Below are 27208 nucleotides of genomic sequence, written 5' to 3'. Positions count from 1 at the left end.
TTTTGGGCTGGTCAGCCCTGCTGCATGACTGCCTCTCTGAAATTAGCGGTAGTATGTGGCACAGCACGGTGGTCTATTCTGGTTTAGGTCCAGGCATTGCGTTTTCAGTGCCATACCAGAGCTCTGGCAGCACCGAACATACTTTTTAGTTGTCTGCACAGCTCTGGTCATCACTGAGTTGGATCCATTCAGGTTGATGCAGGGGCTTTCCAGTGGGTAAAGACATCTTCTGTGCAGCAGGCATCATCCTGATCTCCTAGTGCTTAAAATGCCAGTTAGGGTTCATGCCATGCCAGCATCAGAAAAGTAAGAACTAACACTACAACATGAGCAATTTTTCACCCAGAAAATGTGGAGACTAGGAAAATATCCATGTTGTAGAGGAAGGAAATGAACACAGTATTGCTCCAACAGACTAGAGGCTCTACAGACCCAAATAAAAACCTCCCATGCATGTAAAAGCCAAGACAGATTCCTCAAGGAGCTGCTGGGCCTTGACCTGTTGGGGATGCCAAGGTGAGATCCTCCTTGGAAATCGCTGGAATCCAACAGGACATGTAATGCCAAGCCAGATGGGTGCAGAAAATACAATTAACAGGACAAATGACACACGGTGGTGAAATCACATGCTGAGTACAAAGAAGTCTTTCTGTCCTTTCCAGCCTCCAGGAGAAGGTACACCTCTGATAACTACTTGGGTGAGATGCAAGTACTTTTCTCTACAGCAGTGCAGATCTGGGTTTTGTTGCAGCAGTTGCCTTCTCTGGCACAGAGAACTGTACATAGGGGAGGTGGGGCAGCAGAAAAGCAAATGCTAACAATTGCCATCAAGAAACAGCTTTTTATTTAAAAAGCAACGGTTTGTTTGTTAATCAACAGGTCCATTAACATGGAGCAAATGCCTCTCTAATGGACCCACAGGATCACAAGCTGAACTATTTGTGTGCGGCATCTTTTGATTGATTCACCCTGAAGATCATCAAGTAAATGAGAGAGGATGTAATATTTCTGCAGGAAACGTTCCACAGTGGATACATTGATCGTGACACTCAGCCAGCTGCTGTGTGCCAGTCCGTTCTTAAAGAGACTTCATATTTGATTCTCTGATTAAATACATCGAAACTGAGAACAAATCAGGGACATTGGCTCGACTGGGCCAGGCACTTGGCCCATGGAGACCTGGTATCCTGCTAAGGAGGATCACACGAGTGGCTGATGTACAACTCACTCCCTCTGCTTCTGCCCTCGAGCCTCACCATCCCGTTCCCTTGGTCCTTGTCCAGCTGTACTGATCACTGCCACTCCACTGCCTGGCCTCCTCCTACCACCAACTTAATCCTTCACCCAAGCCAAGGGAGCCTGCTTGGTGGCACACCAGGAACACAGATCTGCTGACTCATTTATTCAACTCCTACCTGCATCTAAAGCTGCAAAATCGTGGTCTGTTTTGCCTGCCAATGATTCTCTGACTCCTGCTTTGCCACCACAAAGAACCCATTTTAATTCGAAGCACAGTGAACACCCAACAGGACAGGAGGATGCAGGGCTGAGAGTGCAGAATATCCTGAGAGCGCAGAATATCCTGAGAGCAAAGGAAGAAAATCTAGAACCCAGAAGGAAGACGGCAATGAAAAACCTCAGCTGAATAATTTGCCACACCATCAATCCCCGCTGGCAGAGATGGCCTGTGAGCCAGAGCTAAGCCCTTGCTGCAGTCCTCAGATTGCAAAAGTAGGTTCTTTTTCCCACAGAGCAAACACAAGGCTGACATCTCCTTTAAGAGCTGTTGAAAAAACACCGTCTTCTGAACAAGCTCTACAAAAACACAGCGACACTTCCAGCTGATGAGCAAGCCCTGCCACCACTCACCAAGCTACAGCCCTGGAGATGTCAAAGAGACCAGCAGGGCCAGGAGACCTGGGCTGCTGCCACCACTCCTGAAACCACAGGCTTCTTACATGTGCAAATGAGCCACAGAAATCAAGACCAGACCCTCCTTTTTGCCTCCGAGCTACCCATAAATAACAGTGGTATGAGGCAGGTTAAGGGTCTTTGAGGTACATGAAACACAGAGATACAAAGGACCAAGCATCTAATTGGAGACAAAAGGAGAAAGCTAAACACTCACCCCCATCCCATGGGAGACACAGCTAACCCTCCCCTCCAGAGATAAGCTCCATCAAGGGTCCAGCCTGCTGGAATAATGACTCCTTGAGGCAAATCAGAGGTGTCAGCAGCTATAAATGAGTGCTTTGCTCAGCTGTAGCTTCCATCCTTTCCCCCCTTCAGTACCAGCAAGAAACAAAATAAAAAAAATAAAAGAGCCTGCAGGTCCCATTCAGGCTAAACTGCATGTGCCATCGCGGCTTCACAACCAGGCAACAAGGTAAGAGCTGCAGGTGTAAGCATGGCCATGGATGCTGGGCTCCTGCCCCCACTTCCTTTCTTTTCAAAGAAAATAAAATTCAGTTTGTATCGACTACTGAGAAAATGAGACAACATTATACAGGACACGACCCCCCGCAATCAAATTAGATCATTGCAACACCATAACCAGCACAGAATACGTAGCCCTGATAGTGTATAGGATCAAGGAGAACGATTTTATGCAGTAAACATTAAAAGACAATGGGAAAATGGATCATATCAGGACATCAGGCATAACTAGAGTGTGAGATAAGTTTGGAGCAGCAGGAACAAGCAGCACCCCTGTCTCAGGGCTTCCCTCCCATGCCCTTCCTGTGTTCTCGGTCAAATTGGCTTACCACTTCTCAGACCTGGTCACTAAAAACGTGGCAAGTGCCTCAGACCTGGTCATTAAAAACATGGCAAGTGCTGGGAAATATCTTTGCTAGTTCCTGCACAGCTTCCTCGCTTTCCCTCCCCAGCACCCTGATGGTTCCAAAAAGGTAAAGCCATTATTTGCAGAGCAGGTTTCCAGCCATGGCCCTCACTGTATCAGCAAAATGCCCAACAGCAACACACTTAAGGTGCTGATTTCAGGAGTGCTGAGATCTGTTTAGATAGGGGACTTAACGTCCTACTTTTGCTGTAAGTCACCACTTCTGCGTCTATATATACATTGCACACAGATCATCAGAAAATAAAAACCAAAAAAGCATAGTCCAGCTGTGCAGACCTTGGTCATTGTGGTTTGGCACTGAGCTCTGCTCCCACTCCACATGTCTCAAACATCCCCTGTCTGTGCCCTGTTCCACAGTTTAACCCTGTCCCAGCTCTCTGATCCCCTCTCCTGAGCGCTCAGTCTCCCATAGGAAAGTCCTCATCACTCAAGTGCTGAGCAATCGTCAGCAGAGAGAACTCCACAAAGCTGCTTTGACCCAAACACCCACTACGAGAGGAGAGGGATGTCTCTGGCAGATCAGGTAGACATGTTGGTGGGTATATATGGTGATGTCAAGGCCACCACATGTCTCTGGCAAGGTGAGTGTTGGTCAGCACTAGGAATAGCATGGTGCTGTTCATCACTATACCAGGACTGTGAGGATCTAGATGTGGAACCTGGGCTCTGCATGAGCTGGGAGGTGAGTATTGGCTCCCCAGGCAGGTCAAGACCCAGCTCAGCACAACTGCCCCAGCACCTGTTTCACCCCATCAAGCAGAGGAATATGTACCCAATATATTAATCCTGCTACATGGAGGAAGGAAGACACAAACCTTCATAAACCCAATGATTTACATAGCAGTCTGTGGCAGTGGTTTCCCCAACTGCATAATGAGTACATTAAGTTTCGCTAAGCTGATTCTCCAGAGATGAAGAGACAGAAAAGAATAATCGAAACAAACTGTGATAGAGCTTTTGATTAAGCAGCTGATGATCAATAAAAGTTATCTGCAGGGCAGAGAGTGTTAATGAGCTACCATTCCTGTAGCAAAGAAACACCTGAGCCCACAGAGGTCAGCAAGACCTGCTCCTCCAAGACTGACAACATGAGAACACGGGATACTGAGTCCACGGGTCTCCCCTGCCTTTGTTTCTGTTAAAAGGCCAATGGTGGAAAAAGGAAAAGAAATAACCGTAGAAGAGGAACACAGCTAGAAAGAGAGGAATGGAAAACATCCACAGCCTGATTCAAGGCTTGAGATGTTATGTTTGGGGGAAAAAAATAAATTGAAAAGGTATTCATAACCTTCTCAGACAGCTCCATTAAATTAAAGAGGCCTCAGAGCTCTGCAGCTACAGCAGAAAGCAAGGACCAGCCAGCCAGGCTATCAGTCCTCTGCAAACATGATACAAGGCACAAAATGACCCACCGCACATCCCACAAGTACCGTCCTGTTATCCCTTCCCCCACAGTGACACAATTGCAAAGAAGTATTAGGTGTTAAATCTCAATACTTATTAATATCTTAAATTAACCCCTAAAGATTCTAAGGCATTAAAAGGTGGACTTTATAGAGAATTCCTCATAATAATGTAGCCACCTGTTTAATAGCAAGGCTGCAGAAGGTTTTCAGAGAGCAAGTGGAAAGGAGGGCTTCAAATTAAAGCTACAGAGAAGAGACCAGACTCATTGCCTCTGCTTGAATTTAGCTATTTTACTGTAACTAATTATTTTAGTCTTCCAGAAATGTCCGGAGAACTGTTAGTGACCTCAGGGAGTTGCGAAGATCTTTGTATTACATTTCCTCCCCAAGTTACCTCCTCTGACAGCCCAGCCCAGCCTGCCTACAAAAGGGATTTCTTTTCCCAAAACTCACTTAGCTTTCTCATCCTTGGAGGGTCTAGGGAAAGCTGAGAAAAAAAAATAAATCAGCAGACAGGATACTCTTTCTGGAGTGTCCCAAAAGGAACAGAGGGGATGAACAGCACATTAGAATTTCTCTCCCAATTTCTCAAATTCTCACGGAACTGGGGTTTGCAATTGCTCTCTGCAGAGACCACGTCAAGACAGATCATTAATACTACTTGACACTGAGGATCTCTTGTATTAAAAAAGCACTGCAATTACTTAATTCAAATCTCTATATTATTTGTAAGATCTATATCTATCATGGATATAGTATTTACGCTGCTATGGGGAAATGTAATAAATAAGGCAATAAGCGCTTCCTTCCTCCAGGTCAATATGCAAGTCTACATCTTGGAGAGCGACGCTTTCCTTGGGCAGCAAGGCTTGTATCCCAGGATCCCCATTCAATTCCTTCAGCCAGGAAATAAAGCCAAGGTAAAAAATAACTGCTCTTCCTCTGAGCCCAGCACTTGGGCTCCAACCAACACCAACTCCAGCTCCAACCAAGTGGGCCAGGAGGCAATGCCGAGGTGGAATGAGGTCGGCAGAGCTCCTAGGAGGCCTGCAAGGAAAGGTCTCTTCAGAATTAGTTGAAAGAGCAAAGCATAAACATGATAGTGTGTAGCATGGCCCCCGTGAAGGTGGAAAGAGAGAATTTGATCTAACCTTTCTGACAAGGAGCAGGAAAAGCTCAGAATTTCCATTTTGTGGGATCATAATATACAGCTGACAGCTCCAAAACTTGTTTGCCCATCTAAACTCCTGACTCCAAAAGACTGGCTGGAAAAGGACTTCAGGTATTCACTATTAAATACACAACACGGTCCAGTGGGCTGAACATGGGCCAGACCTTTATCTGTCACCAACCTGGTGTGACCTTGAGGAAACTGGTGTCTTTCCAGCTACCTCTCCTCATACATAAAATGGAGATGAAGATGCTTGGCAGTGCCTTGATGATCCGTAAGGAGAAATGCCTCTTTCCAGGAAATAGTGAAGGTACAAGATGCCAGGTTACTTCACCTCATTAAGAACAGGATAAAAATATATCCCATCCCTCGAATACTCAGCTGCCTGCTGTGCTCTCAATAAGGTTTTCCTGACATTTGGGCTCTGCTAGGATCTGGCATGAGAACAGGACAGTTCCACCCCACCCCATCTCTGGAATTTGCCCAGGACTTATTTTTAACACAACCCTCACTGTGAACATTTGTGGTGGGATTTGTACAACTTCGTGTTGATCTCTGACTCTGAGCTAGGCTCACCCCATCTGTGCTGATTGCCTGGACCATCGAGAGAACAGACAGCACTATCTCCCTCATCCTGAACGTGGGGCAGACCCAAAGCATCCTATCTCCTTCCACAGGTAGGAAGGAAGCCTTGGACAGACACCTCAGATGGAGCTTCATCTGCTGTCTGGTGGTAACTAACTTGTCCTAGAGCATGAGACACAAACAGAGCCCTAAGATAGGCTTTAAAATGAACTTTCAAAATCATTGAGCCTTTTGCCAAGTTTTTTATTTCTTTTGGTCTTGGATTGCGAGCAATAGCATAGAGCAGAAGCTGTAGCCCATCCAAGAGAAGATCTGAAGATTGGGCTGCAACGTTCTAGTGTATCAAGACCTCGGGTATTGCTTGAAGCATGAGGTCCTTTGTTTTGGTATACACCTGATGGCCATCATCTCCACTTGCTCAATGCTCCACATCAATTACATTGCAGATATGTAAAATGACTGATATTTTTAATACAAAGGGTCTGTCTTTTATTTAGTAGCTGGCAACAGTCCCTGCAGTCCAGGATGGATGCATTATAAATCAACTGCATTTCTAACCATTAAAAATTCATCCAATTCATAATGTAGGACGCCTGTAATTTCCTTATTAGTGTTGAGTGTGAAGGATTTTTCTTTCTCCTCCCTTGGTTTTACTTCACTTCTTTGCTTTCCCAAAGATCTTGCTCATCTGAGGATTAGCTCAGCTTAATCCTGCAAGAGGGAGGTAGATGGGTGGGAAAGGCTGGGGGAAGGGAAACAAAGTCTGAAGTCATTTTGTTCCAGTATTTTCTTCTAATTGAAGATTTGCCATATATACTTAGGAGACCTAGCTGCTTTGTCTCCTAGTCACACTTATGGGAGACAGGGAAACTGCTTGTCCTGAATTTCAGAGATGATTGTAGGGAAAAATAATTAAATAGATCCCTTCTCCCTCACAAGGGGAAAAAAAGGAGGTATGGTGGCTGGCAGTGAAGGACGATGTAAAGCCTCTTAAAATGTAATAGCAATAAAACAACAGGTACCCAAACACTGTAAAATACTACATTTGAAGTAGATCCAACATATATATTTGATACATCTAAATACAGAAAAATAGGTAGGCACGGTAACCTTCAGACTCAGTGCTCTGATTCATAGAGGGGAAAAAAAAGGTTAGTAGGGCTGTAAGAAAAGTGTGACATTTTTGCCGACCCACAACTGTGGCAGAGAGATGCAGGTACTGCCGCAACGTCAGCAACAAATAGGAACGTGGAACGAACATTAGGAAAAGCTGGGTATACATGAATGTAAGTTATCGCTTAGTTTGAGTACTGCATCCTGTATTAACCATGTTTAGCTGCAGACAGCAGGACAGCCCGATTGTTGATGTGGTACATACAGAAATTTTCATGCCTTCACTGAGTCATTATTTGCTCCTGTCTTTTAAGCAGGTTTATCTAGGTAGGGCCAAGGAGAAGGGGCCCGAAAAACAGATTCAAGCAGGGTTCAGCATCAGGTAACTTGCAGTCTGTTTAGGAATGAGTGTGCAGGAATCTAAAAATGGATTATGCAATAAACTCTGCCTTAATGGGAGACAAGCCTAGGCATCGAGAGCAATCCTTACATGCTGTGAATCCAATGTGCTTTTCACCTTGAGACACTTGCATACAAATCTCACATCAGCTACACATGGAAATGGGTTTGCTGAATTCTCAGCCCAGTCTGTTCACTTCAGTATATCACGCCAAGTTCAACAAGGTTAGTACTTTACACTTAACAGCAGTGCAAGACAGCTGCTTCAGTCAAGGCTTCAGGACCACACCGGTAAATTGGCTCTCCTATTAGCAGCAACATCTTCCTCCATCCCACCAACCCAACTGATGGTGAACCTCACTTGCCTGTTCACACCCACAACTGATGAGAGCAAGACAGCCAGAAGGATGCTGAGGCAGACTGGAAACGTTCAGCAACTAAAAATGACAATTTCTGTCTTATTGTTACATTATACATGAAGCTGAGAGCTGTGCTGCCAGGAGGCACAAGCCATCCCTGCCTGCACACAACACCTCGCAGAGCCAGCAACCATGCTATGCTGGGAAAACAAAACCCACTTTGTCATGAGAAGCTCTTTAGGCAGAATATCTTTTTACAAGGGTCTTTCCCCAGTTTTCAGGACTGAAAGGGGTATTTGGGGCTATCTAGCCTAAAAGCAGCACTCAATATAGGTTTTTATTTTTTTAACCTTTACTGATGTACAGCTTCTCTGCTAGATCCTGTGCTGTACTTCTTGTCCCACAGTGCACTGCTACTAATAATGTTCCTGCTGCACGTGTGGTCATGCAAAACCACTCCAACTCCTAAACAATACCAGCTATCTTTAATTAGGAATCTTAATTTAACCAGACAATGAACAAACAATGAGAACCTGCAATCTTCTAACCAGAGACACAGCTCCTGTCTGACCATGATGAATCCCCATACACTTCTGAGAGCTTGATTTTAAACCTGAAAACCATCCTGATTAGATTAGAAAAAGTCACAACACAATGTCTGTGCAGACTGTGAGCTCCTGGTGCCTTGAGGGGTACCCCATGGGTACAAACCCCTTGTCCCAGGAACACAGAGCTACCCCAGCCTGCAGGTATGTCCCAACAGTCAAGCGTCATAAGCCACAGTAAACTCATTAAAAGGCACAACAAATATTTAACTGAAGGCCAAAAGAAATCAGTACAACAACTCTAGCCACACACACGCACAGACACCAACTATTTTTAAAGCAACCCACAGCAAAATTCACACAATCAATGGACCCTTAGGAGACTACTCTTGAATCCACATCATACGCTGGGCATTGGGGCTACCCGAGTCTGCAGTAGCCTCACGTCATGCAGCCTGTTGCTATCTCTTGTCTTGTAGGGACGAAGCCCTGGGAATAAGGAGCACTGGCTGAAGAACAGAGCCCTCCTTCCTTTGGCATGGACACATCTTTCAGATTTAAGAGCACTGTGGGGTCAAGAGCACTACAACCACAACTGTAGAGAAGCACCAGTATCTGAACACATGGCAAATAATGTAGGGAATGAAAACACACTTTATCCCCATTTCATCCCACTCCTTTTCTCTCACTTTGTTATGGCTAGTCTTGACTCATGCCAGACCACAGGTGAGAAACACCCTTGTGCTGCTAAGCCCTGAACACTCACTAGAAACTAGAAATGCAACTATCTTTGACGGCTTCAGGCAATCCCCGGCAGGGGAACTGCCCAGCCAGGAGCATCATGGCATTCCTGGCTTTGCTAAGGAAAGGTAGAGCTGGGAGGGTGCTCAGCAGAAGTCCACATGTGCTTCAGCAGCTTCAGTCATGAGGCAGAGATGATCGGGTGATCGGTGTCACCATGCAGGAAGCTGTGCCATGGGGAATGATGGAGAACTGATTCAGCAAGGGTTTTATTATATGTCCAACCCACGGTGCACAGGTGAGCGAGTGGGGAACATGTACCCATGTATCCAGGGTGGTGTGGGTGTGGGGGCCAGGGGATGCTGCAAAAGCGATGAGAGGGTGCACGAACCCCTACATAAGCAGGGGGCTGGATGCAAGTCTGAGTATCAAGAGTGCACATACACATCCTCCATGAGAAGGTGCATGTCTTGGGCAGTTTGGTCCAACCTGTTTGACATGGGGACGAGGCTGCCAGGCAGCACAAGCAGTCTGCTGTGCTAGAGCCTCTCCAAATCCAGGAGGAAACCAGCTCAGGACCTTCCATCATCTGGCTTGTTAAGTGTTTGATAGTTTACGCATCACAGGCTCCCTTTCTGAAATCACCCCAGGTAAGCCAACGCTGCTCGCTGCCTTCACAGACACCGGGATTAAAGGGTCCATCCAGAGGTGTTTTTGGGCCAGAGGAGAAGGCAGAGTTTTGCATGAGAAAGCGCCACCCTGTCCACTTGCTGTCTGTATCCAGGAGTATTTCCACCACCAGGACGGTCCTTGGAAGCAGGTCAATGTTATAGCCCAAAGCCATGTTCTTCCTTGATTTAAAGGTTTCTCTTCCTAATGGATCCCAATCTCCAGAAATATCCCTGCCCGGTGTGTCATCACCCAGTACCAGCTGTGCTGCCAGCATCATTGCCTGCACCAGGGCTGGAGTCTTCTCAGGCCACTTTGATCTTGGATGTTGCTACAAATATTTTTGGTAAACGCACACAAAAGTAGCAGAGATGGAATCTAAAGCCCAAGCAGCTGCAGCAGGTAAACAACTTGTGTTCAAACCAAGTTGCTGTGCACACTGCACCCAGAGCATGGCAGGGCTGCGCTGCTGGTAACAGGCAGAGACACATTTCCCACCTTCCCATGCTGCTTTTCTTTCTCTGGATACAGCCATACAGACACCACCTGCAGAGATGGCAGTGGGGCAAGGTATATGCAATAACTCTATCAGCCTTTCCAAGACAGCCTGAAAAACTCCCATTTCTGTAACACCATCCTGGTAAGAAGGTCTGAAGATTGACTTACTGAGTATGAGGTTGCAACTCAAAAGTACAGGTGGGATGGGCATTTGTCCTCTACAAATGCAGGTTGGACTTCTGAGTTTCAGAAAATGAGGAGGTTTCTTCCATTTGCTCTTTTGAAGCTGGATGAAACATTGCAGAGCATAAAATAGCCACAAGTGAGAAAAAACAGCTGAGAGGGCTGGGAAGAGCTGAGCAGGTTGGATCAAGTCCCACTGGCCATAGGATCTCCTGTTAGTCAGATGTTGCAGCCTGAGCAAGGGGATGCGAAGGCGATGCTGGGCACAGGAGAAGTTCATTCCTGCCCTGGGGGGGTGACAGAAGATGTAACTGTTGTTGCTCACACTGTTCTCCAGGTACCTGTAACATCTGCTCTGGAAGCAGCCAGCCAGAGCCTGCAGGGTTTCTTCAACATCCAAACTTTTTGCAGGACATTCATAGCAGAGCACTTGGAGCTCAGAGCAGTATCTATGATAGGCAACCACAAACCAGAAGAAAGAGAAATTTGGAGGCAGAAGGTCATTGTGGGGACCTCCAATGCCTTCTACCTGCTAGCAGCTGAGCATTTAGGTCAGGGCTTTTCCACAGACCCAAGCCAGAAGCCCAAGCTTTGCTAGTACAAATAAGGAGACACAGAAAAAGTAGCAAAACACATGTCAATGAATATGCAGCTACTTGTGGGTCGTCATTAAATCCTCAGAGTGTCTTATATGGGCTGATTGAGAAGGACAAGACCATAAGACAGTGAGAAGCCCCAGTGCAGAAGAATCTCAACCCACAAATGCCTACTTCGGAGAATGGGCATTGAGTCCTGCTGGAGAAGAGCCTGGAGCTTTCATGTGAAAGGAACGCAGAGGAAAAGAGAAGTCTGGAGGAATGGAAGGAGCAGCAGAGACTGGTAGGAGGGATTGAGACCTCTGTAGCTCGCCCCCAGGCTGGGCACTGGGCAGCAGAGTGTTGCTGTCACTTCACACTGTGCTCCACATTTATATTACACGAAAATAATGATTAAGAAATCCTCTTATCCCTGAGGATAGAAAAAAGGGGGGAAGTTTCTCTTTTCCATTACCAACAGGTTCAGTTTTCTTTTTTAGCAGCATTTATGGCTTTATTTTCATGTTGTTGTTTTGGCAAAAATGGGAACATGAACTGACCAAAAATAGAAATGCTGCATACTTTTTAGCTTCCCATGCCCAGGATGAACAAAACACTCTAGGCTAACAAAAACAAAAAACAAATTACAGTGGCAATGGTAAACATCCTTTCCATTTTTGTTTTCAAGCCCTATTAGAAGCAGGCATAAGGAAAACTATTTGTTTAAAAAATATGATTTTTGAAATGACCACAATGTTCCTTTTAAACTGCACAGCAATAGAAGATAAAGGCAGGGTGTTGAGTGAAAGAGTGCTGATGGCGCTTTTATTGTGTGATTTGCCTTGTTTTTTTTCTGAAGTACTTCTTTTTAGCCGATTACCATGTATTTACAGTTAGTGTAATTATATCTAATTACTTAATTAGCATGAATACATGTAATTACTAACTTCGACTATGTAATTATGTCAGGGCAGCCTGTAATAAATGAGGTTGAAAAAAACCGCTCATTAGGACTCTACGGAAGGATGGCTGCTCCACCGGTGTGGAGAACATATCCCCGTCCTGGAAAACACAGCCAGCACTGGTCGTGTCGGGCAACAACCTTCACCAAAAATCAAACCACTTGTCCCAAAATTCTGGCTTCACAGCACTGGTGGGACCCGAGCATCCACTGCTGGGAGGCAGACAGGGACCTGCAAAAGATCTGCCCCCTGGATACATTTTCTCCATTGAGGTTTGGATCTTTTTCTCTGACTGTTGTAATTCTTGAGATCAGCTTTTTGGTCGGACAAGAAATACAAGGAAATGGAACAACTGCAAAATTGTGCTGTGACATTTGAGTAAAGCTTGAGAGATTATATCCAGGAACTAATCTCCATCTGATGCATTGTGCTGATAACAAATTACTTCTATTAAAGTAAAACAATCTTCCAAAATGTTTCTTCTGAAACATTACCAGTCTTTCACCACAAAAAACCTCCAGCTACTCATAATTACCCATTTTGCAAATTTGAATCCTGAACATCAGGAGATGGAGCTAAGGTTACAAGTTGCTGTTACTGCCAAAAAGCATGTATATGAAAATTATGCCCTACCAGCAGCCTCATGAACTTATTTCAAGCTGATGCTCCTTGTTTTTCTACTCTCAGAAGTGATCTGTTGTAATGAGTTGACTTTTCTGCCCAGAAGCATTGATCGCCATTTTCTGGACACAAACGAAGGTAGATCATGTTTTCCATTACTAAAACCATAAGTGGAAGCGATGTGGTCCTACGCTCTATCTCCTCTTCACATATTCTGTCTAAAGTGCTTGCTCCACAAGTCCCGTTCTTCTCCTCTCATCTGTTTATTTCCAAATATAGAGGGCTGCAAACTCACCACAACCTGTCGCTCCTCCTGCTGACATCTACCAAGCATATATGCCACTTGGTTTCTCTTCCATGCAAAAAAGATGGGGAGAAAAAGACTATTTTAGCTTATTCTTCTGAAATTAGTTTGTGGTTGGAGTGTCCCCATTGTCAAGGTCTTCGCTTAACCCTCCAGGTAGGGCTGAGGTTAGCTGGAAGGAGGACTCATTGCAAACTCCAGTGTTGTCCATTGTGCTGTGGAGTTACAGCATAAAGACACAGGGAATGTCTTATCAAAGACTCGGTGCTTCATCATGAGAAAACAAGGCGATGCAGTTTCTTCCATGGCTCTTTGAGTAGCCCTCAGCTGGGAAGGGGAAGAGGACCCTGAGCCAAACTTGACCCTCCTGCACAGAGAGGCAACTGCACAAATCCCAGTGAGTCAGAGCTGAGAGCTGGCTGCTGTTCCCGTCATCCCATCGGTGGGAGCACAGCACATCTCCAAGGAGGAGCACATCCCTGTCTCCTCAAGGACATATTACTGAGAAGAGCCCACAGGACAGCATTGCACAGCGAGAGCGAGAGGGGCTGCAGCTCTGAGGGCAGGGAGCTGCTCTCCATATTTTAGCTGCAATTCCATTATGCAGAGCTAAGTGGCTGGGAATAAACATCTGTCATCCCTGCGTGATAAGCGATGTTTGCTAGTATAGAGGGTGACAGAAATCTATATCACATCAATGTACTATTAATACTGCATTAAGCATATAGAGTTTGCTCTCCTCATTGCAGCACAGTAATGGGTATCGGCACGTCCTCAACCCGTACAACATCGAAGAGCACAGGGATGCTTGCAGGAGGGAGGAAGGAGAAAAGCTTCATCATAAAGAGACAAATTGCTTGCTGAAGATGTTGCTCTAGCAACATCTTAGTGCAAAGGAGAGATGCTGGTGCCAGGGAGCACCTTTGCTCACAGCAGGACAGCAGCTCTGTGGGAGGTGGGTGACAGGAGGGAAGCGCAGCTGGCATCAATACAGGCTCAACTGGGCATCAAGGCACTCCCCGGCCCAGAGAAGTTGCCCTCTCTACAAGTGACAGCAAATGAAGTGTTTGTGCCCAAGATCTGCACAGGGGGAAAGAAAAACCCTCTGGCATGACAGCCATGGGGAGAACAGGAACAACAAATATTCTCCAGATCAAACAGCAAAAGCTCCCCAAAGCATGGTTAATTTAAAAGGCGAATTATAAAACTTTCCAGCCTCAAGCAAAGCCACCAGTGAAGTCAGAAGTTTTGTCCAAATAAAGTCTTGGGGACTAAAATACAAAACACATGACAAATCCAAACCTCCCTGAGGTCTCAGAGCCTGGGTTTTGCTCTGTGAATGACAAGCAAATCTAAAAAATACAAGGGCTTTCAGCCCACCAGCATGCAGCTGAGGTTTGCCTCTTGTTCGCACCCAAGGGCAGTGCCCGTGTGTGGGGTTTGGTTTCAGCCCCTTCCAGCCCTGGGAAACCTGGAGCTCAAAGGTGGCAATTTGCTGTAGATTTCCAAGTGTGGCAGTTATCACTAGCGCTGCATTTCTCCCCCATGGCACCTTCCATGGGAGAAGTGGCTCCAGATGCCACCCCCAAGAATCTCTATGAACTCTTCAGATCCTAACCAAATAGTCCTGTGAAATTTCTGAGGCCAATTCCTGATGTGAGTGACTTCTCCCCAGCTCTGACAAGCCTCACAGGGCAAACACTTAGGGCAAAATTTTGAGGTTTAAGCTCTGCTATTGCACAGCTGCAATGGCACCCGTGTATTGAAATGGTCGGCGCATGGAGAAATTACAGAGAGCACAGGAGGGAAAGGAAAAAGATAAAGCGGGGGAGCCCCCCCTCACAAGCCATCGGAGTTTGTAAATCATTTTGAGATGAGGTGCTATACGAAATGTAAAATATATAATTAACGGCACAGAAAAAACACGCTACATTCAGCTTCTCCACTCCTGCCTAATCACCGTCCTCCTCCTCCCCTCTCTCTACAAACAGACCCAATTCAGCACATTAAAATGAAAATCGAAGGAAAGCTGTGTGGCATTCATTGGGTACACCCCATCACTCTGGCAAGCGAAGCGCAATGACAAAGGGCTGCCCCAGGGACACCCCCACAGGAGCAGTGGCTGCAGCTCCCCATCCTGACGGAAGGAGCAGTGGCTGGGGACCAGCACTGCCCAGCACTTAGTGCTGAATGAGTTCCTGAAGGTTGGAAGATCCATCTCCTCCCTGTTTCCATGGCTGAGTTATGTCTCCTGCTCTCAGGAGTTAGCAGCAGCCAAGGCAAAAGCAGAGGTGACTCCAGCGCAGCGCTCCCTGCATCCTTTTAACCAATGCTTTTTTTCTTTTATGCTCAGAATTTAAGAATGCAAAATGAGGAGAACCACTTGATCACCACCTGCTAGCCTAATAAGCACAGTTCACAACCAAGGTTTATACAGAGAAGCTGCAAAAGCTTTACAGAAGCCAATGAAAACAAAGCAACCAGCATCTAAGCCTCCTGTTCTTCATCTCCACGCATCTGTCCCGTCTATGGCCACATGTCCTGAGCTTCTCCCTGGCCCAGCAGGGAGCCAAGGAGGCAGCTCTATGGCTGGGAAACTGCTGGAGGAGGAAGGGGAGGCAGGTCCTTTCCCCAGCCAGGCAGGGGTCACTTCCATCCCCACGTTCCCAGGTGGCTCTTGCCCACACCCAGGACCTCACGCTCAGAGGTAGAGCCAGGCTTTGAATGGCATTTTCAGGCAAGCGGGGGAGGTGACTGGCGGGTGGCGGAGGGAGGGTGAAGGGAGGTGAAGGTGAGGGTGGAAAATCTTCTCTGGAAGCACCTACATGTATGTTGTGATTTCTGAGACCTGAGATTCACTTTGGTTTCTGGACCATACCAAGACCCACTCTCCTTAAAAACCTCTTTCTCTTCTTCCTCATCCTCTTAACCTCTTCCTCCTTGCCCTCCTTCCCCCATCCCCCCAACCCATCCCCTGGTCCTCGCAGGGGGCTCCGCTCAGATCGGGCACTCACACGTGTCTGGCTTGTGGCAGTTGTGACCTTGTCGGAAGTACTGAGGGTTCTCGATGACAGGAATGCGGGTCATGCCGATCACCACCGTGTCCGGGCCAGCGTCCAGGGATGAGGGCGTCGTGATGCCGTGGTTGATGTGATGGAGGGGACTGGCTGAATCCTCCTCTCCGCTGATCACTGCCACAGGACCTGCAAACACCATGTACATCCATCAGGCACAAGAGGGAAAAAGGAACCCTCAAGAGCTGCTGACCAGGTGGGTATGGATTCCTGCAGTGGGTCACCACCAGCCTCTGCATGGGATGCCTGTCTTGGCACCCCTGGCAGTTGGCCCGTCCCCAGGCAGCTCACACAGCAGGGAAGACTCTCCTGGTTTTGGGGTACCAGGCTGACAGTCCTGCAGGGGTTAAAGTAGCTACAGACGACACCACAGCAGAGATGAGTCCTGCACAAAGTCCTCTCTTAGGGCTGTCACAAGACAGATCGGTTGCTGTGGTGCCTGTATGCTCTGGCATCATGAACTTGGCAGAGTACATAACCAACTTAGACTGAAGAAACATCACAGCCAAAGTTCTATTTCACCTCAAAACCATTTGCCTTCCGAATACATGTCACCCATCTTGTCTCCCATTGTTCAGTTTCACCTGAGCACACACACAGTGCCCTTTGCTTGGGCTGATACCTGCACAGACCTTCCTACTCCCCAAGCATCTCAGCATCCACCAGCACCACAGCTAGGCACAGCCCTCCTGGGCCAGTCCACGTCTGTTCCCCAAGTCCCACAGCAACCACTTACACATCCTTGTCTACACCCACGGAGCAGACCCCCAAAACACCAGCATGATCAAATGCACCAACATGCATCTCCCTCCTGCAGACGGCCAGTCAGCAACCAAGCTCCAGCTCCTTCAGCCTCCCGTGCCTGTCATGACTCATTACACCCAAGTGTCTACACTCAAGGGCATCACTGTTCTAATCTTACCCTAACCAATGACAAGCTTGTTCCCATAGGTAAAAATCAAATGAGGAAGGAAAGAGCATCCATACCTGAGAGCCAAGACCTGTTTCCCACATGGAGCTACTTCACAAAGTTCATCTGTACCCTGGTTTTGGCTTATGCTTTATTTTATTTTTAGACCTCCTAACTTCAGCCTTCGCTATCAGCTGCTGAGGCTGGAAAACCTCAGGGGACATCAGGCCTTAATACATTATTCCCCACTTCCATCTGTTTTCATCCAACCTGCAAACCAATGTCACAAACATCTCCATCATGAGGTGAAACCCTCTAACCCATGCTGCAGCTTTTCATGGTGTGTAAACACAGGATGCTGAGGAGTTCGGCAATATGGGGACCATGCTGCAACCTTTCACAAGGACCTCCCTTACCTATTCACATGGGCAGAAAAACCATACTCAGCTAGAGATTCTCTCCTTTTCTCCTGTCTGAATGCTACTAGGGGCTACCAGAAGCCCAAGCAAAAATGAGCAGAGATACTGCATTAAGGCTTCAACCCTATTCAGAGAAACCTGTCTTTTACCTACGTTGCATAGAAAATGCCTCTCTCTATTTCTAATTGCACAATTACTATATTATGTATCACTAGTAACAAAGAGGGGAGTCTTCAAGCCATTTTACTCTCCAGAGCTCCTGGGAGGACAGGGCAAACACTGGCTCTGTGCAGTCATCCTGCCTGCATTAATCTAGTCTAAAAGCTGTTCATTTTTTGGAGCTTCAAGTATTGTTTTGTCTTCCAAGCAGGATGTAATAAAGTTATTGTGTAATTAGCAGAGTCCTGGCAGCTGTGACAGGTGTTTTAGTCACAAGGAAAAAAGTCTCTCCCTTTATTGTGAATTCCTTCTGGCAGGTTCTTGCTTTTTATGTCACTCCCCGGGCCCACGTGACTTCCAGCTTTTGAGACATAAAGGCAAAATTCAGCTCTTGCTGCAAGATGCCTCTGTTGGGACTACGCACACTGTATTTCTCCAAACACAAAAAGCAAACAGGCAATTTTGCTTTGAATTACTTTTGTTCTTTCACGTTGTCAAGTCTCTGCATGCAAACCAGAAGGGCTGGGTTTTGCACGGTGCGCATGTCCCTTTGGTCGTACCCTGAGCCACTGGCTGGTCTTGCTGTGCTGGGAAGGGGAGAACTCTGCGTTTCAAGATGCAGTTCACAAAACAAGCCATAAAAATATCAGCTGGTATAGACTGGTGTAAATAATTTGAGGAGAGACCATAAAGGTCTCACTTGCAGTGGAGTAGTGGGAGAGGCTATTGAGGGCTTATTGCTTTCCCCAAGCAAACAAGGTGGTGCTTCAAAGGAAGGTACCTAATCAGACAGTGGGACATGAAAGGCCCCTCTAGTGAATGATATGAAGGAAGTCTTTGTTGTCCTTTCCTTTGAGAGCAGAAATCACACTTTCGTGACAATGAGCAAAAAAAAGATCTCTTCTACAACATTGGTGCTGGAAGAAGATGGTTGGTTTCATAACCAGCCATGGAACATGCACCAGGCTGGCACAGACCCTGCTGGGGATGTAGCTCTCAGGGGCCCACAAAGCCCTACCAGCAGGTAACCCTTGCTGTCTCTGCTGGCACAGCATCTCATTTTTAGGGAACAAAGACCACGACAGTGTCCCTCTGGCACAAACAAGTTAGGACATGGCTACCTCTAAATGGGTAGGGCACAATCAAAGAGATCAGGCACTTGTGAGACTAAGAACCACCAGCATCTAGTTCCCCATGTTCTGATGGCAATTTCCTTGACAATAAACAGATCCAGAATCTGATCTTCTTAACACTCCACAGGTTTGTTCCTACAGCTCATTTCTTAGGAGGACTAGTTATGACTAATTTCATTCCCCAAACCTGTCCAAGATCTATGGGGTAGGAGGTAACTGCGTCTCAGCCAATTCACAATTTCACTCCTATTCTCCAGAAAACACTGGGTCCTGTAAATGGACTCAGTCTCTTAGTTATCCAGCTCAAGTCAATGCTTCCAGGTTTGGACATTTACAAGATCTACTGAGCCTCAAAAGCCTTAGAGCAGAACTCTGATGCTCCATCATCATCTCAATCCCTTTCCATTACTGTAAAAGTTGCAAAACCCAAGAACTGCCAAGGCAGCTGCAGCCCTGACACCACAGGGACAGTACACCACGCACAGTACATTCTACCCTTGCAATAATCCAGGAACAGTTTACTGTCTCTGACTGTATCTCCAGCTCTTGAAAAAAAACAAAATAAATTGTATTCTCAAGGCTCCTAAGGAACACACCAGATGGACGCAATGCACTAGCTTTCAAGCTTTCAGAAACATTTCTGAGGATGATACGCACTGAGCTGGCATGAACGATAATATATTCAGCTGAGCCATCCCTATATCCTCAACAGGATATAACTGGATTAAAGACATAATTATTTACAGTAAAGGACTTCTCCAAGTTTCCCTGTTTAACTTAGCGGGGGAGAGGGGTAGATATCTGGACAGCATTAACTCCTGCAACACAGCCGTGGCTCTTTATCACTTTCAGTCATTGATCCTTACAGGTCCCTTCCAACTTGAGACATTTCATGATTCTGTGATTCCCATCTCTTCTGGCAGGTCACGGCTGAGATCCAGCTCCCTGATCCAAATCCACATGGCCACTCTTGCTGCCCCTCTGAGACTCAGACCAGCACTGAATTTGCTGCACAAGCCTGAGACAGACTTTAAAAACATCATTGATATCAAGCAGTCACCAATCACTTTTATGGGTTTGACTATTGCTCTGACACTCAAAACATATACTGCCATTAGTAACTCCTGGAAATAAAGCAGCTACCTAGACTTCAACATTTTTAATCTATTTGGCAATAATATGTATTTTTTGCCACTAAGTAGGTAAAGAGGTTGAGCTACTGATGTATACTGTTGATGAATGGCTTTATTTGGAATAATAAATACAGATTTTAAGATTTAGGTTTACCTTGCACTTGACAGAGGAATGGGCAGAGGGACATAGGAATTAAGCCAATTTTGTACTGTAAAAATGTAGAACAACAGTCAGGTGTAGCCTGGGGTAACTCCTGATATACCATCCTTCAATTTAAAAACACAATTATAAAATAATCTGGAGCCCCTCTGAAATTCAAAATCTAAACAGTAATGCAGTAGCTGTTTCTGTGAATAACTCAGCCTGTGTCATGGACAAACATATTGTAGATATTAACTATAAAAAGAGTTTATTCATTAGCACTTTTAAAAAGCCTTTGTATGTTCTGAGCATCCAATATGCCACATCTATACTCCAAAAGGCTTTCAGTGATTCTCCTTCCATCCATACAGATGTCTCACCAGTCAACAGCATCCACCCTGCCTGCAAGGACAGGGTTTAGCTGTTCTCCATGCTAACCCAATTGCTTGGTGTTGTCCTTTATCTCCTTGTCTATCTGGAAGCTCTGTGAAATAGGATATACCTTTTAGTCTGTGTCTGTGAATCAGCTAGTTCTTTCAAAGGGTTATATGGACAACTTGTTACTTAAGAAAAATAAAGAAAAAAATAATAAATAGCTTAGGGAGCCCCTGTTTGCATGATCATGACATAATGGTAAATTATTTATCAAGGCTAAGAGCTATACTTTCTGACAAAACACAGGCTCAGGAATATAGGGTACTTTATAAATAAACACAGATTAGAGAAGATAATGGTCACTTCATACACATCTGTAACGCAATAAATGCTCCAAGGCAGACAGGTGAAGAAACAACAAAACCTCCAGCTTGCTACCACAGTAACCTCTCCAAAGCAACAAAAATGACCAAAGGTGTAGAAAACATGACCTCCAAGGGAAAACTGAAAGAATTATGCTTTGTGTTGAGAGAAGACTACTAAAGGGACACATGATAGCAGCCTTCAAATACATAAAAGGTTGCAGCAAAGAGAAATATAATAGCTGTTCTCCAAGTCCACTGGGGATAAAACTAGAAATAATAGGTTTAAATTGCACTGAGGGAGATTAGAGTTTGAATGTTTTCCATAATGCCTAGCGGTACGGATGGTTGAGCACTGGAACAGATAACCCGGGGATGCTGCAGGGGCTCAGCCGCTGTGGGGCTGAGAAGGGAAAGGTTAAAGAAACTTCTTTCAAGGACGGTTAGGACAGTTTAGCTACAGGGCCTGATGCTGCTCAGAGCCCTCCCAAGCTGCAGCACTTTTCACCTGCAACCAAACAGCCCTCAGGTCTCTTCCTTTTTTCAGTGCTTCCAAAGAAACCCCAACCATGGACCTCACCAGCACTACAGACCAGGTTTGGGCAGCTGCCGACGCAGCCACGGGTACAGCATTGGACCAGGACAGGGCCATGGGGTCTCCAATGTGGATTCAGAGAGGACAACTCCATCCACATCCCAGGCCACGAGCTCGAGACAGAAACAGGGTTTGCTGAAGCAGAGAGCAAGCTGTCACTCAGAACATCATTTCTGATCAAAAATGATCACTTCAGGAGATAATTGTGCCATCTACATTCGCCTGTGTAATATAAAGGAGTCATATAATTAACCTACTTAATTAGCAACTGTATATGACCCATAACTAGAAAAAAAAAGTGCTCTCCTAGTAAAGTGGGTCACTGTGCATTGTACAGCGAGTGCTGAAGCAGATCTCATTAAACTCCAATATATATTATATATCAAACCCCCTCTTCTTCTGACTTCAAGCCTCTGTTGGCACTTCTGTATTTCTCTGATCGAAATCTTAAATGCTGTTCTTCAAAGTGTCGCATCACTGGCTGGCAAGTGGATAATTTCAAGTCAGGATCTCTCAGCCCAGCTTTACAACTCAGAACTATACATACACACTTGCACATTTATTTTTAATGCAGATAGAAAACTAACCCCAAACTTCAGCCCATCAGGGAAACAAACAGAAAAATACTTAAAGAAAATTCCAACCTTTTGCTGAAGCTGGAATCAAACCACCCCCTAGGGCTGATCTCTGCACCAGCAAGGAAAGGAACTGAAACTCATAAAACAATAAGCGCAAGCACAACAAATACAATTAAAAATCTAGCTGTGCTCAGAGCAAGATTGCATTTACTGTCTCATAAAGAGTGCCTTGTCCTGTCAGGCAAACAAAGGGAAATCAATTTCTTAATTTTTATTGGCAGCTGTGGGCATGGGTCCAAGCCAGCGCTTGGTGCCTGTGGGGAACCTCTTGGAGCCAGACTGCCCTGGGCTCCAGCCCATCCCCTGCCCTCCTGCAATGGGAATCAGCTGCTTCTCCTCATCCCCAGGGTCTCCAATCCCAATCACAGGATGGTCCATCACATCGTGCCACAGAAGATCCCTCAACTTGTACAGAACACTGAGGTTCAACCCGAGATTCAAAGGAATCTACTCCAAATCCTCAGCTTCCAAGCCCTCTGGCAGCAAAGGCAGGAGAAAATAGCCAAGCAGCAATTTGTTTTTCCCTCTTCTGAACAAGATTATGGGTTTGGAGCCCTGACCATCTCGAGGAGTTAAAGATCCCATTGACCTTTGGTGTGACAGGGAGAGAGGGACAGGCCAGGGGGCCCCACACCCATCACCATTCGGGTTGGACATGTGGCTCTTCCCTCACCCTGCTGCCACCTTCCACCTCATAATAAATTGCAGTTGCATTACGGTATAAAAAAAAAAAAAAAAGGCTGTCAGATCCATTTTCAGTGGACAACCCTCAAAGCACTTCAGGATCTTTCCTGTTTAAACAGTCTGCCAAAATACTGCTGCTTACAAAAGCCCCTTTCCCTCTTTAGATATCGGTATTTCTTTCTCTCTGATTTTTTCAGTATTTGCAGGGGAAGACAGCAGCTCTCGCTGCAAAAGGTGTTGCATCAGGGCAGAGGGGCCACAGCAGCCCTGTGCATCCTCCCCCTACCCTTTCCAGCATCCAGCTGCCCTGGCAGTCCCAGTATGGAGCATCACTCCAACCCCATTGGGGGCAGAGGATCCCCAAACCTCTCCTTCTCCTCCCGTGTCCCTTACTTCTTCCCCTTGCTGAAGTTTATTTATTGAGCTTAGACACAAATCCTATAAGCACTCACGCTCGGGAATGGAAACATTAAGATCAAATCCTATAAAATATAAAGTCAATGGATATGATGGCACAAATACATAAATTTGGTAGAACAAGCAACAGAAAACGCTTACAGTAAAAAATGATGAGACAATCTGATAATTAAAAAGGGAGAAATCTGACAAGCTGAGGCCATGCGTGACAGCAAAGCCAGCCAGCACCTGCAGGAAAGCCATGCAGGAATTTTTGTTTAGGCTCAAAGCTCTCAGCCCAGCAGTACCAAACCTCTTCAACTTAAAAACCATATAACCAGGAAAGGGACCGCAAACAGGGCATGAATGTACCCAGGAGAACATTTTGGATCCTGCAACGTGAGGATCTGATGACTTTTCAAGTATTGAATAAGCCAACATCTTCTCCCACATAACAGGGAATGGATACTGGATAGCCGTTTCGTTTGCCAAAGGACAAGGATTTCACTGTTGAGGTGGAGTGAAGCAGATAGCAGTACAGGCAGCAAGAGAAAAAGAAAAGTAGATTTTATTTGATTGTCACTCCAAAGAGGACAGATGATATTTAATCTGGAGATGCTAGTGCTGGCATTCAGACCATCCCCAGTCAACTTCCACCGTTACCCCACCTGCCTTCATCGTTTGCAGGTCATAATCCAATTTTTCCCACCACTGGGCATGCATGCTCCCCATGGCATGTGAGAAGCCAGCTGGGCTCCAACACATCCATCCTGCAAAATGGCACCTTGGCATGGCTGAGCCAGCACCAGCAGCTCCCCCAGCAAAGGAACACACACCTCGATGAGATGGGAAGAATGACTGAGGCAACTGGGTTCACCATGTCTGTGCATGGCCAATCTCCCCATGTGACCCCACTGCAGACCTCCTGCCCCAGCCCCAAGGTCAAGGCTCAGAAAGGGCTGTTCGGGCAGGATAGGCAGCTGTCAGGTATGAGATGTGCAATGAGACAGCAAATAACATCCCCACTGCCTTATCTCCCAAGTATAAGGCTACCATTTCCATCCATCTTTATGGGATCAGCTCTATTTGAAGCCAAAAATCTCAGTTTTTTCCCCTGGGTCTCCATCACCCTTCAGAGCTGGGCACCATCGTGCTTGACCCAAATCCTCCTCTTACTGCCATTTACCTTTTTTTTTTTTCCACTATTTTTCCTCTTGACTAGAGATTCGCCTCTAGGTTTTTTTTCCAAACAAAGTCACCAAGCTGTCACCTCGGGGGCACCTTGAACTCCCGAGCGGTGAAGGCTTTATGAGGTGAGAGCTGGACAACGGCTGGGTAAAGGCCTCAGCAGCACCTATTAATCTCTTGGCTCACTCATCCCTATCACAGAAACACCGTAAAAATGATATAAACATTTCATTCAAACGGTGCTGCAGCGGGAGTGGGGAAGAGCATGAGGCCAATTGATTTCCAGTATGTCTGCTCTTTACCTCCAGGTATAAATACAACAGCAAAATCAATCGGAATAACATCATATCAGCTTTCTAATCTCTTCTGTTCGCAAAATGCACTTTATATACTGCAGCGTTTCCTACAGCTTGTCTACAGGAGGCCCTGGCACCTCCGAACCCACCGGTGTGCAGCCACCTCCTCGTTCCCAGCCCCTCCAGTGGAGATCTTTGGGATCTGCAGATTCAAACCACAGCTCTTCCCCCGCTCTGTATGGGAGATGTGGAGATGTCTCCAAAAGCAACACACCTCATCCATGTAAGAGTAACACTAACACACACTCACTGAGCCCTGGGTCACATTAGCACTTGATAAAAGAATCATAGAATAGCTTTGGTTGGAAGGGACCTTCAAAGCTCATCCAGACCAACTCCCTACAACGAGTAGGAACATCTTCACCCAGATTAGGTTGCTCGGAGCCCCAGCGAGCCTGGCCTTGAATGTCTCCAGGGATGGGGCATTCACCACCTCTCTAGACAACCTGTTCCAGTGTTTCACCGCCCTCATTGTAAATAATTTCTTCCTTGTGTCTAGCCTTGAAGGTGCTCACTCACTCACACCCCTTCCTGAGTGGATGGTGGCTTGCTCAGTGCTGATAGGCATCCAGGCATCCTCACATCTGCTGCTAAGCACACCAAGGGGGACAGTCCCACTGACACAAAGACATCACAGAATCACAGGGATTGGAAGTGACCTCAAAAGCTCATCCAGTCCAATCCCCCATTCGGAGCAGGAACAGCCAAATGGGGTTACACAGGAAGGTGTCCAGGCAGGTTTTGAACATCTCCAGAGAAGGAGACTCCACAACCTCCCTGGGCAGCCTGACATGGGCAAGGCAGTAGCAGCATATGCATCCCCCACACCCTCAGCTCCCCATGGCTGTGTTCACACAGAGGCTTACATGTGGCCTGATGGCATTTCACCTCCTCATGAGCATCCAGCACGCCAGGGGCAAGTGACCCCACGCAAACACCCAAGCCTGAAGCAGGGCAGCCTGCTCAGCACTAAGCAAATACATTTCCTTTCTACATTTCAAATTTATCATCAGCCTAAGGCTTTTATCCTCTCTCCTGGCCCCCAGCCACCGCAGAATGAGACTGTGTCAAACTGATAAACATTTTTCCCGAGCCCTTGCTCGGGTAAATGTGTGAACACAGTGTGAGGCTGGAGAGGCATCAAGGAGCCATCTTCTGCAAGCTCCAGCTCAGCACCAAGGTGATGCTCTCCTCCACTCACCTCAAACCAGACCTTGGCTGAACAGCTGCAGGGTGGAGAGGAATGCAGAGGTAGTTTAAGCTACATCTCAGATTTCTCCTCAATTTAGCCAGCAAAGAACATGCACACAATGCGCAGTAAGGCCACGGCAACTGCATCAACTTCAACCCTGTGGCCAGCATTGGGTGAAAGCTTTGGGACATGACATCTAACCTGCTCAGTGTGGAGCTCCTTTAGTACAGAGGGCACCACTGATGTCTCAGTGAGGGGTTTCATTGGCAGCTCCACCACCAACATGCCCAGCCTGCCGCTGGATTGCTGACCTAAGCCAAGAGCACGATGCTGCAGGAACCTGTGTCTGTGCCAGTAAACACCCAAACCAGCAAGAACCACTGAAGGTCTCAGAGGAAACAGCTAGAACCACAACTGCTCTCCTGCCCACGGGTTTTCCTGACCCTTGCCAAGGCCGGTGCCCAACGCTGCTTAATAAACACCACCCACAGAGAAAAAGCCCCGCCAGCAGCAGCCCCTGCAGCGCAAGCCTGGGCAGCAGCATATGCATCCCGCCGGTCAGGACCATCGCATGCTGAGGGCAACTGTTGAGCATGTTTCTCACCAGCTTCTTGCCCAGGTCCACCAGCCATCTTCATCCCCCTCCCATGCCTCGGCTGCTGCAAGATCAGTCTTGGGTCATCTTGATCTACTTGGAAAGCTTAGCCGCCATGAAAGCAAACCGCTTGTCCTCTGGCTCCAATCTCTTACTGAAATTAGTGCCAATGGAACTGTCACTATCAATTTCATAATGTTATTGGATGGACGTAAAACTGGGCCAAGTCCAATATTCCTGATGGGCCATCAAAGGGGTTTGGGATTATGGGTAAGGAGACAGGCAGCCCTGGCAGGAAAGGCAAAGGCTCCAGAACAATTAGCCTAACGAGGCTATCTTCCAGCCACATCACTTCGTGCTGACACCAGCACCTTCTCCCTGGAGCCCGGCTGCCTGAGTTGAGGTTTATTTTCTCCAGTGGTAACCGAAGCCTCTCTGAGCCCAGGGAGATGTGTGCCTCTCTCCAAATATTCCATTTATGAGACTCCTGAGACAGAGGGATTTTGCTATCATTACAGGACATTAATTTTCAGGCCTCCTTATTTTGGTTTAATATTCTGTCAATATAAAAAAAAGAAATAAAAAAATCATACATTAAAAAAAATGCCGCACTCTGCATTGCTCAGGGGTTTCAAATGGAAGGAGCGTTCAAAATGTAAAGTACCTGGCACAACACATGGTTTGTCTTTGCTCTGTGTTTTTCTTCTTTTTTTTTTTTCCACAAAACTAAACTGGTCAGTACCACCATCTGGTTCTCATACAGTAATTATTAGCACTTGTAATTTTTCAGACAAAACGAGTTCTCAGTTGTTGCTCTTTTTGGTCAACATCTGACCTTTTTGTTTTAAATAGAATTTTTATGA

The 27208-nt window shown here is 46.4% G+C and overlaps 1 protein-coding gene across 6 annotated transcripts in view; it reads right to left on the bottom strand.

Moving 5' to 3' along the window:
* NTRK3 (neurotrophic receptor tyrosine kinase 3) overlaps positions 1–27208 on the bottom strand; it is a 209039-nt gene that overhangs the window by 79067 nt on the left and 102764 nt on the right. For all 6 annotated transcript variants that reach the window (XM_065076578.1, XM_065076575.1, XM_065076576.1 and 3 more), the window contains one exon: positions 16009–16197. In XM_065076578.1, the coding sequence (XP_064932650.1) occupies positions 16009–16197 (189 nt within the window). The remainder of the gene's footprint in view (positions 1–16008; positions 16198–27208) is intronic.

Source organism: Columba livia, chromosome 11, assembly GCF_036013475.1.
Source record: "Columba livia isolate bColLiv1 breed racing homer chromosome 11, bColLiv1.pat.W.v2, whole genome shotgun sequence".
Lineage (NCBI taxonomy): Eukaryota > Metazoa > Chordata > Aves > Columbiformes > Columbidae > Columba > Columba livia.
Note: the sequence above shows the minus strand (reverse complement) of the source record. Positions and strands in the feature narration are given on the sequence as shown.